This window comes from Phaethon aethereus (genome assembly GCF_964289735.1).
Source record: "Phaethon aethereus genome assembly, chromosome: 6".
Lineage (NCBI taxonomy): Eukaryota > Metazoa > Chordata > Aves > Phaethontiformes > Phaethontidae > Phaethon > Phaethon aethereus.
In genome coordinates, this window is record NC_138580.1 from 19,559,932 (window position 1) to 19,572,180 (window position 12,249).

The 12,249-nt window shown below is 38.0% G+C and overlaps 1 protein-coding gene across 3 annotated transcripts in view; it reads left to right on the top strand.

Annotated features, from left to right (window-relative positions):
- Positions 1-12,249, top strand: part of SLC4A10 (solute carrier family 4 member 10) — a gene marked incomplete at its 5' end in the record, with an annotated part of 165,923 nt that overhangs the window by 97,928 nt on the left and 55,746 nt on the right. For all 3 annotated transcript variants that reach the window (XM_082001332.1, XM_082001333.1, XM_082001331.1), the window contains 2 exons: positions 2,059-2,219; positions 11,766-11,954. In XM_082001332.1, coding sequence (XP_081857458.1) covers positions 2,059-2,219; positions 11,766-11,954 — 350 coding nt within the window. The remainder of the gene's footprint in view (positions 1-2,058; positions 2,220-11,765; positions 11,955-12,249) is intronic.

A 12,249-nucleotide genomic window follows, 5' to 3' on the forward strand; every position in this document is an offset into this window, starting at 1 on the left:
ATGGTGGCTTCCAGCTCCTCCTGTTTGTTGCCCATGCTGAATGCATGCATTCAGCTGGGCTGCTGGCGGTGTCACCTTCTTAGAGGATCACCCCTAATACCTTTGAGGTATTTTACTTCTGTTTTCCCTGTTGGCTCCATTTCCTCAGGAGCCCCTAGCAGTGTACCCAGCATGTCTCAGAGCAACAGGCTGAGGGCCCTTGCTAGCACCTTGTCCCTCTAACCTTGGTGTGTCATCCTGCAGTTTGTCACAGGCAAGCCTGATATTATCCCCCTCCCCCTTCAAGTCTGGTATAAAGCTCTGTCAATGAGCCTCACTAGCTTGTAAGCAAGGGCCCACTTCCTCCTTTGAGAAAGGTGAATCCCATCCGATGCCAGCAGGCCTGGTGCCGTGTCGGCCATCCCATTTTTGAAAAACCCCAAACTGTGGTGGTGATGCCAGCCACGGAGCCATGTATTAATAGACTGAGCCTGTCTCTTTCTTCCAGTGTTGCTTGCTTGCAACTGGAAGGAGAAAGGAAAAAATAATCTGTGCTTCACATTCCCTTACTAACTGTCCGAAGGCCCTGAAGTCTCTTTTGATTGGCCTTGGACTACATGTTGCGGCTTCACTGCCACTCACATGGAAGAGCAGTAATGGGTAATAGTCCAAGGGCTATACCAGACTAGGAAGTTTCCTGGTGATGTCCTTAACCTGGGTCCCAGGGAGGCAGCAGACTTCCCTAAGAGGAGGATCTGCATGGCATATTGGACCTTTAGTTCCTCTCAGAAGGGAGTTGCCTACAACTATAACCTGTCTTTTCTTCCTTGTGGAGGTGGTTGTGATGCGGCGGTAGGCCTTTCTGACCTTGGCAATACCTCTGGTGTAGATGGACCATCATGCACATCATCCGTGGACTGGCCTTCCACATCCAGAGCCTCATCCTTGTTGTACAGAGGCACCTAGGAAGGCGAGGTGGACAAGGAGGGGGTTTGGCCATGGCCCTGAGCACGGACTTGCCTCCATTCACTCCTTTCCTTTAAGCTACTGCCTTCAGCCTGGCAGAGTCGGGGGAGGAGAGAAGGATACAGGATCCCCTTGATCTTGGTATTTTTCTGGTGGCTGTTCCTGTTTCTGTCTCAGACATGGCAGAGTATGGTTCCACCAGTCTATCTCTTTCTCAGACTCCCTGAGGCTCCTTAACCTTTCTACTTCCTCTCGTAGCTCTGCCACCAGGCAGAGCAGATCTTCCACCTGGTCACACCTCAGCCAGCTGTTCTCACTGCTGCCATTGGGTACCAGTGAGAGGCTCTGGCACTCCCTGCAGCCTGAGGCCTGGATGGCTGGATGCTTTTTTTTCATGGGAGCTCTGTCTGGGTTTCCACATCCATTCTGGAAAGTGCAGAGGACATGGTTTTCTGCTGGGTGGATTCTGAGAGGGTGATGACGACCAACTGAACTCACCTCTTGAGCTGGTAGGGCAACTATGCCCTTCCTGCGCGCCCTTCCATGCAAACTGCTGCACCACAGCCTGGCTGATGCGCCACGCTCTGCTTGCCCACTCTATTTGCAGAGAACTTAAACTAATGAAGTTCATAACAGTGTCTTTTCTGAAAAGATTATGGTGGTGATAATGGATGTATTCTGTAAAGGGTGAATATGTCAGTATAGTTGCTTTAAATGAAGACTCTCAGCTCTGTTGTGTTTAGTCCAAAGTGAAGACTAAGTGGAGAAAATTCTCTTCTATGTTCTTATGATGTATAGCTTTCATTTTTTTCTACCACAAATTCTTCTCTTCTCTCCTTTTCATACTACTTGTTGTTCTATCATAGAAATATCACCGTATGCCAAAGAATTACTCAATTTTTTTGTGAAGTACAGTAATTACTTAATACACTTCTCTTTTCTTCTCCGTGGTCAGAATTTGTCTTCAAAAACAGTATAATACAGCATTATATGGGAAGATGCAGGGAAGGCAATCCAAAGATACGTTTAACAGTGACCTTTCAATATCCATGGAAGTAGTTTATTTTTAATTTCTTAAGTACAATGGAGTTATAAAATTGGTTGTTTGCACAGGTGGTTGAAGTTTGAAGAAGATGTAGAGGATGGTGGAGAGAGGTGGAGCAAACCATATGTTGCCACACTGTCACTTCACAGCTTGTTTGAGCTGAGAAGCTGTATCCTGAATGGCACAGTTCTTTTGGACATGAGAGCTAACTCCATAGAAGAAATTGCAGGTACGTATTGATGTTCCATGTATTAGTTATAAAAATTAATCATATAAATAAAGAGCTTACAATATTGCTTACAAGAAAGCTATTGCATAATAATCAGTTCAGTTTAGAAAGTCATAGGGAGTATTTTACTGAATATATTTAGAAAATAATCTAATGTCTGACACAAATGGTAAATGTTTTATTTATGTTTTTTGTATAGACTTTGCTGTTTTCAGAATCAACTTTTATGTAAAGGAGAAAATTAAAATGGAGCGGAGAGGACAGTTTGGATGTATTTCATTGGAACTGGCCTGTTCTCTGCTTCTGCTGTGCCACCTCACATTGTGAGTGATGTGTGTGCTAACTTCCACAAACTGAATCTACTGCTATGCTAATTGTGGGCAATCTATCTTAAAAGAAATTATAGGAAAGTATCAATATAATTACATAACATGAAAACACACCAGTTTAAAAAACATGTCTGCGAGTTGAGAATGAAATCAAGAACAATAATATTAAGTGTAAGTTTCTAAAAAATTTTAATTTCTTTAATGAAAGTTGAGTGTGTTTTTTCCAGTGAAGGTGTATTTGGCAATTGCAATTCTAAAGCTTTTGAGAATACCAGAAGCAGAAAGCAAGAGAACGTAATAGATGAGTCTTGTCTCTCAAAAGTATAAGTGAGATTGAGACTGAATGCCATTTTCTGCATTCCTGGTGTTTCCCATAAAGGCTGTAACTAGTTACTGCAGGGGACCTTTTTTTTTTTTTTTTTTGGGTAGTGCATTTGTTACTGTAATAAAGCAGGTTATTAGGGGCTGTATGTGCAGACCTGTAATGCATGGCTTCAAGGAGTCCTAAAACCACAAAGGTTGCATGGCCATGCTAGAACCATGCAGTACAGTCTGCTATGTTTATTTCCCTTCCCAAATACAGTAGCTAATTTGAATTAGATCATTTATAAAAATTTGTTAGTAGACAAGAACTGAAGATAAAGTAAGTTTCTTTAGCCTATCAAGACAGGGATAATATAGGTATTATAATCTAAATGTATTTATGTTAGACTTCAAACTCATCATTAAAATAACAGTCTGCCCAAGGGCTCATGTGCCCTAGAGTTTCTAGTGCCGTGTCCTTGCTTTTGTTGTTTTAAAATCTCTGTCCCTTCTAGCAGAGAAGACACAGAGCAAAGAGCTGTACTATTTTTTTAGTCTCAGATCTCTAATTTTCTGTTTATCTACCCTTAGTAAGGGCTAGTCTCATGCTCATGATGGTTATTGGACTGGTACCCTTGCATATCTTACATCTACTTAAAAAGTTTTACCTTGCTTCTACCTTACTGTATTTCACATTTCTGAAAATGGTGCTGTATCTGTAAATCATACATTTGATATTTTATACAAATTATACAATATATTGTTATTTTATAAAAATATAATATTAGAATTACGGTTTCTGCGTACTGCAAACTTTGCTTGAAGATCAAACATGATGCAACATGTAAATTGCGAAAAGAGCACGTGCACAGAGAAGTGGTGCGTGAGTGGTTGTCGGGGCCTCTTTGCGCCTGTGACAAGGCAGCAAAGTAGTGCATTAACAGAAAATGTAAAATACACAAATAAAAACAGAAGACTTTTGTTTAGATAAATGTACAAAAGACAGAGAAAGAAATCTTTCTAGTTATCAAGAAAACTGCTTTATGGGTCATATGTAAGCCTATGTAAGGGCCAGATAAAATTGATGTAGGTTATTTACGTTATCAGGTAAGGGAGATACTGTACAGTGGCCTATATTTAACAGTGGAATTAAAATTGGAGCAGCTAGTGGTAGCTGCCTTTTGCATTTACCTTTCCCAAATTGTTTATGTCAAACTGACGCAAGATATTACTAAGCCAAATCTGCAGAAACTTGTGTGGGTTTCTACTCTATCCTGAGATCTGATTCTCCCATGAATCATGGTCTGAATCAGAGCTTCAGAATTTGTCCTGGTAATGATAAAAGATAACCATGAAGAATAAAAAACAGCTGATTTGAAAGAACAAAGGTGTTTATCAGTATGCTGCTTTATTATTTTTTTAAGTAATCAAGAAGTACTTAGATCAGCTGCTTGACATTCTTTTATTGCTTTCTTGTTTAAATAGCACACCAGGATTTTCAAGCATGAGCTTCACATTTTTAATCAAAAAATCACTCAACAATTTCTGCAGTTCGCTAAGAGATCCCTTCTGGAATTGTTTTTATTTAAGTAGGGGAAAAAAAGTAAGGAATAACACAATAAAAATAACTTCAGCAAGCCTCCTTTTTTGTCTGTTTTTGGAAAATGCTTACTGCATTACTATGCTATATAGTGAAACCCCAATGAATTCATGTTTATAATCTCTTAATCCTTAGTTAGTTGTAGTCATTTTGTTTGCTTGTTTAGTTAATGTGTCTAAGAATTCCAGTGTTCACAATATTGATTTTGATTTGAAACTCATCAGAGATGTAAGTTGTCCTTCAGCAGAGAATTTGATGAGTTACTGGAATGCTATTTTGAATCAGTCCTGCTTCGGGGATATCTTGATTTGTTGATTAGGAAAACTTGTTTCTTCTGAGATGAGGCTTTAGGATGACTTTCATGAATTGGCATGCACCGTTTTCACTTCAAAAGTACATGTTGTTGTGGCAGATGTGGGTGTATTTCATTTGTTGTTTTATTTGTTTGAACTGGTAGGCATCTCTTTCTGGTAAGGTGATCTGACAGATGATAAGGTTTGCATGGGTCTTGCTTTGTCTTTGAGAGAGAATTGTTTTTTTTCCCTCTGCAGATTCACTAAGCAGTGAGGTAAATTTTTTTTTTTTTGTGTTAAACAACTTTGCAGCAGGTTCTTCTGGCAAGTGAATCATTCTGTAAATTACCCACGTTCTGTGTCAAGTTGAAGAGATCCCCTCCCCTCCCCCGTGATAAATAAAGTTGCTATTCCATTAGCTTTCCTCTATTATTATTATTTGTGTTGTAGTAATGTTGTTTTCCTCTTTTCTCAATCAAGTTGCTTTGTGATTTGGTACTCTAATACTACATATGTAGTTCCAGCTCTCCAGTGCTTACAAAATGTTACAAAGGGTGTGGCACGCATTAGGCAGCACTGGGAGGAGGAAAAGGCTTTTAATAGTAGTAATGACAAGCATGCCACCAAGATAGATGTTCTAGGCATGTTAGAAATTTGATAATTCCAAATAATATGACAGGCTGCTCTTTTTTCCATAAAAACGACTGCTGGACCTGAAGATTAGACAGAACTTGTATCTCTCAGGAAATCATTTCTTGTCTGTTCTACTCAGTTGCTATTCACTGTCAGTAGTTACAATCCTACTTACTGTATGCTATACAATGCAAACATTGTTTTCATCCTGGAGTTGTTATGTATTCCAACTTTATCTTCCTGACACTTTAGAATTTAAAGAGGTGGTTGCTCTTATGTGTTGGCTTCAATTTATTTCAAGATTTAACTCGCTTCTTATTTTGCTTGCTAGCCATTCTCATGCTAGGCTAGTCCAGTGATCCCGACGAGCACTTTTGGTTGTTCTTTTCAATGCTACTGTGTATACCAGAGTAGGAGAATTTGCAAAAATAGATTGTACCCTGTGGTCTTAAATGGTACTCCTAAATTAACTTGTACTTCTGATTCATAGTTTATTACTATGGTTTTTGTTTTTTAATGCAATCTGTTGACAATATTACTGCATTGCTATGGTGCATCATATCTTTTGAGAACAAATAAACTATTTGTGCACGTGTACTTTCTTTTTACTTGTGTTATCACTTTATTAGGAAGAAATGTGTGTTGTGTATTTGTTGGTAATGTCTTGCTATCTAGGCTATATTCCAATATTAAATTACATTTTTTTAAATGCAGTGCCAGTCTTTGTATCCTTTAAAGAGGTATACTTAGCCTTTGTTGCTAAATTGAGACAAAGAATTCCTATTTGGTTTAGGCAAGGCTTTTAATCTATAAACACTTATTCACTAAGGCATTAAACTCTCAGCACTTAGCCCTTGAAAATTTCTTTTTTTAAAGTCTATGTTTTAAGACCTTAATGGGCTTGTGGTAAAATCTACAGATGAAAAACATCTTTTATACTGTTTGCATGGATCGCAGAACATTTTGTATTTTACCCCCGGAAACTCTGATATTTCTGCATAAAAATATTTTGGCACCAGTCATGTAGTGAGAATTTTTAAATCATCCTGTGTTCCAGCACATCCATTCTTTATTAGATTCTTTTTCATTCCAACTCTGTCTTATTAAAAAATGACGTGATGTACAAGACTGTAAATTTCTTTGGACAGGCACCCAATTTTCTTTGTTGATAAAGAGCTTATTCATACCTATGAGGCTGAATTCACAGACAACACCTTATTATAATAGAGATTTCTGAGATAAATTTCTAACATTGTCATCATGCAGTGAAACAGCATGTTCATTCCTGAAGTTTCTCAAAGTGTTCTTAAATTGTGTAAGATGGATTTTATTTTCCCCTTGAAAAGAGTTCAGTTCTTCTGCTGAACTTTATTCTGTTCAAAAATGCATTTTTATTAAACATATTATATGTTTTTTGTTTCTATTTTTAATATGTGACATTCTTTTTTCATACATCTTCACAGTGGCTCCTGTACCAGTAAGCTAGGACTCCATGCACAAGGAATTCCTTTGAACATTTGATGTAGTAGTATTTTATCGATCGCTTCTGTATAGAACATATGCTAAAAGGAAGTCTGAAAAATCTATGTAATCAAAACAATTTATTTTGGAACTTGTCTCTTGAGGAGGTATTTGCCAGAATCTGGCTGCACCATTAGAGAGCAGCTTCACTGTGTTGTTCAAGTTGGCAGATGAAAATGTTCTCTTTTGATATTTTCATTTAGTTCCTTTGAAACCATGTAGATTCTCAGATTACCATCTGGTTTTTTGATTGTAACCACTGAATGAACCCAAAAGGTTCTTCTACTTAACATATGATGCCATTTTCTGTTGTTTGGTTCAAAAACAGTTTGGTCCAGCCTTTAATGGCAATACTTTCTTTATGAAATGAATCACAGATCTCGCATTTTCTCGTAGTTGTGCAGAGTGTACTGTGAACAAATGTCAAACCTTGTCAGATACAAACTGTGGCCTCAGCGTTGCACAGTGGTGCTTTGGCGACTTGCACATGTTTGAAATATTAGATAGTCCCATTTATTTTAAATAGCTTCAATGTAATAATGGTTTATTTTTAAAATTGAATTTTAAATATTCCCATGCTTTCCAATCCAGAGATCTGACTGTTTTTTTCCCAAGCAGTCTTTCGTATGTTCCTCACGGTCAAATTTTCAATCTGTGTAACAGCTTAATCTTGTGATTGAGGTCACTGGTCTCTGTGCTCAACAACTCAGGGCATTACATCCCAAGTGTGCAATTTTATTGATTTCAGTAATATCATGTTATGCTTTCAATCTGAACAAGTCTTCTTTTGCCTTTGTTTGCTTTAAGCTATATTACTTCATAATAATGATATATTTAAACTGGCTTCAGTTTAGATTTTATTTCACTGGAGCCTTTTGTTTCAGCTGCGACATTCATGTTGTGTTATGTTTCTGACAGTGCTTTTATGGTAAATTTAACCTTTATTACAAACACTCTAACAAATTGTGGGATTGCCTGTGAGCAATCTGCTTCTCTGTTTGACCCTACACCTGTCTTTTGTTCAGCTTTCACCTTCTCACTTACCCAGGTTTTTGCATTTGCTTTATTTACAGCTTACCATGCGGTGATTACAGAGGAGACTCTATCACATTTTGTTCCTTTGTCTGTGGGTAAATTGTACCAACTTTTAAGTAGCATGGCATTCTTTTGTTTTGTATTTTCCCATGTTAACCACAAATCGGGGAATTTCTTAGATTCCACAAGTCAATCTCAGCTTTCATTTTGTGTGTAGAGACAGATCCAATGTCACTCATGGCTCTTGTTCTGTTTAGAGATGCAAAATATATTGTTTTATGAGGCTTCCATTCTTTTGTTGGTAGCATCCACTGTGGCATGTTAGTATAGCTCTAACTACTGTGCTTGCTCTCTGAGCTGCAAGCTGGGAATTTTAGCCTCGTCTGTACTGTTCACAGTTTTGTGAAATGCTTGCTCTTGTTCTTCAGTAAAATTGCATGCTGTTACTTTAAAAAGCAGACATTTTTTGCTCTCCATCTTTCCTTTTCAAGTAATTCAGCTGAGAAGTTGAACAAAGTAGTTTCAGGTAGAGCTACAAACAGAATCTGTGTCTCAGTGCATGGGAACACTGCCTCCTTGGATGAGCGGGCTAAATCCACTGGCTTAGATAGCTTGTTTATAATCACCGTTATAAACACTGTAAACAGGTCTTGGTTCACAAATGCAACCCAAGAGTCCCAATGGTTAGTTTTCTATTGCTCCTAGTGCCTGACTCACTAGAGAAGCTTCTATTTGGGTTCCTATTAGAGGCAGGTTAAGATAAAGGACAGCATTTCAACTGAATGTCTTCCATAAAGCACTGCTTTAGGGTTGCTTGTGTTTTTTTCTCCCCTGTCTTTAAAGGAAAGAAAACAACCACAGAACTTGGCTTTTAAATTAGGTTTTGTAGTCAGCTGTCACTGCAATCATGACTCACACAAAAGCCCATGTGTTCTATTTTTTGTCAATAATCTCTCATTTTGTCCTGCAATTGCACAGTTATAAAATTTGGAAGATTGAGAGGTGTAAATACTGGCAACTTTGCTGCTATCTACTGATTGCAGTTTCTTCTGCTGTAAACTGTCAGTGCCAACCTATGTCAAGAGAACATGAGCCCAGCAATTCAAAACTTATATTTCTTGCACAGCTAAAAGAGCTCTGCATCTTGTTTCTTTACTTAGCACGGCAAAAATCAGGCCCAGTTTAACTTGGAGGGAGTGTCGAGGCAAGAAAACAAATCTTCACTCTTTTCAAATCTGAATGCATCTTCCCTTTTTACGAGTGACAGAGGTGCTACAGTAAAGGGAAAGTTGTAAAAAAAGAAAACTCAAGGTAAGCCACTTTCTTCTCAGCTTGTCAGGAAATAAAAATTGTTAGTCACCACACTGGCACTAACTCCATGGCTTTTGTGACTGTTAACGAATCTAGCAGAGCATCTAGGCAAGGTAGGATATGATTTTATTTTTCCTGGCATTTTCTCTCCTCGAGTGGATCATCTTAAATATTGACATAATCCTCAGCATTTCATTTATTTTATTATTTAATATGGAAAATAACTGTAATTCCAGGAATGACACCATACAAGTGGAGTTCCACTGATCTGTAAGCAAGGTGATGACCACAACCCTAAATTTGCCTGTTCTAGAGGAGTCCTTTTTTTCAGCTCTTCCTTTTGATTTCTGTCTTAGAGCAACTCAAATAAGGTAATCTTTGTTTTTGCATCTTCTACAATTTTTCTTTTGGTCAGCAGAATTAAAAAAGAGGGGGGAGACGATCGTTTCAATTGTACTTTGGCACAGATACCCTAAGTTACATATTTATTATTTATCTTTTTTCCCCTCTGAAGATCCCCTGTCATGTTACAGAAAGTAGTAGCCTGTTTTAGGAACTGACATGCAAATTCATGTACTAAGGCTGTCTGAAGGGAAGGTAGTCTTATCCTCAGGGCAGACAGTTCCTCCAAAGGCAGTAGAGTTGAGCAGGAAAATGAGTATTTTTCCTGGAGCTGGAGTTTTCTTTTTTTCCCTCATGTGTTGCAAATTCTTGGCTCCGACTGAAAAAATTCTCTTGAACTTGTGTTACCTTCTCTTTCGCCTTTCTGTCACTCATCTTTCTGCTATGCCTCTTTGTCTCTTCAGTGAGTATCTAGAGTAATAGAAAAACTGTGTTTGTCTAGACTGGGAGTGCAAAGATAGCTGACTTCATGGTGTTTGAGTTAACCCTGGAGAGAAAAGTTCCCTTCAGAGTAAGGTGAAGCACTCCGAAGATGGGTTTTGTCAGTTTAGGCACTAAACCTAACCAATACCACCAGGCAGTATTACTCTTCGGTGTTAGCTGTTCGGTCAGCACCGCTGTTAATACTGCGCAGAATGTGATTGCTAGAGAGGGTCAAAGGCAACGTCGAAAACCTCTGCATCGCTCTTCATTGTGAGATGCGGATACATCTCTCATCTTTGCATCTGTTGGCAGCTGCATTTATCTGTGGGCCTAGCCTTGTCTTTTTGTGTGTGTGTCGTCATAGATGTGGATTTGTTGGTAGCCTCTTCATAGTAAGTGAAACATGTAGGTAATTGTTTAGCTCTTAAAGCAACTACGTACATGATACATTGGCTAGTTTTGTGTATATTGAGAACTTCAGGAAAACTGTTGTGGTTTTTTTAAATATATGTGCAGTGTATAGTTGACTGTTAGAAATTAAGCTCTGCTTTTAACCAGCATAATTATTTAATCCCTTTTATAATCTTTCTTCTTTTTTCTTGCTCTTGGCAATTATCAAAGACCTGACAAATTATGTCTCTACTGATGATGCATCTGCTTTTTATTTTTTCTGCTCTGCTTGCTTTTCTACTGAGTTTACTGGTAGATATGAATCTGACTCCAGCACAGAATCATGAGCTGTCTGCATTTTCAGTACAAGGAGTTTTTGACTCAGCTTATTATATCACTATTTTTGTGCAGTACAGTTTCTTCCAATGGATATACAAGGACAGTGTGTACTTAAATGCTGTTTTACTTCCTTTGATACAGAATTTCTTTTTTTCTTTTCTTTTTCTTTTCAGCATTATTACTGTTGCTAGCAGTACTTCCCAAAATAGTAATTTAAAAAATCCCACAAAATTCCCAACTGTTCTTTCTCATTTGGAATACATTATGCACATATTTACAGTTTTGAATATGAAAATGTAAGAATATTTTCTGCCAGTGGACTGCAAAAGTGGTTGTAATTTCTTAGCAAGGGGATCAGTTTTGCTCATAATCTCTATGTAATGATTCTTGCAGGAACTTGTACATCCAGCAGTAGAATGTGATCCTATTAAGTATTTGCAAATAATGCAGCAAATTTTCCTGTATTATTTTATCTGACATTTCTTTACACTGTACTGAAAGCATTGTAATTATAGTTATAAGACATAAAGAGCTAGACTGTGATCTCCTGTGATAAGTATAAATGGAATAAAAAAGTTGTTTCCTCACAGGGTGCCAGCCCTTTGTAGCAAATAAGGTAGTAGTTATTTGGAAAAAAAAGTCACCTTATACACATCATAATCCTGGGTTTAAATGCATTGTGTGTGGGAGTGCTTAAAGACTGACTTCAGAGTTCTTTAGGTGACCTTAATTTGGGAACTGCGTAGCTTCTGAGGGATTGGCTTTTTTACATTAATAGCATTCTTTTTTGACTTCTTTTTTTTCCTGAGAGTGAAACACTTCTGGATAAAACTTACCATTTAATTCTGTTGCGTTAAAGGAATTAATACCTTTGATTTGTAATCGTGTAGGGTACTAATTCTTATTATTGCAATTTAAAATATTTCCTCTTTCCCCTCTTTTATTATGTTTATATATGTGTATTCAGATATGATTCTGGACCAGCAAGTGTGTTCTGGGCAGCTCAGTGAAGATGTTCGTCATAGAGTGCATGAGGCATTACTAAAACAGCATCACCATCAGAACCAGAAGAAGCTGAGCAACAGGATCCCAATTGTGAGATCTTTTGCTGATATTGGAAAGAAGCAGTCTGAGCCCCATTCCATGGATAAAAATGGTAATGCGTTATTTAATTTTGCATTTTGAGCTGTTCAGCATTGCATGTGCTTTGTACCCATGGCTTGAACTCAGTGTGATTCTGCTCTGAAAAGCTACTGTGTAAAAGTGGTACCTTTTACATCAGAGTGGTTCCTCTTACACATTCAGTAACGCACCTGTTTAAATTTGGAATTGAGGTATCTAGCACAACTCAGGGCTGTGCAGAGATACTCAAGGGAACTATCTCAGGTGTTGGAAGCAGGCGAGTTGTGTTAGTGTGCCATTCTGTCCTGGGTAATTGGCATGGCACATTA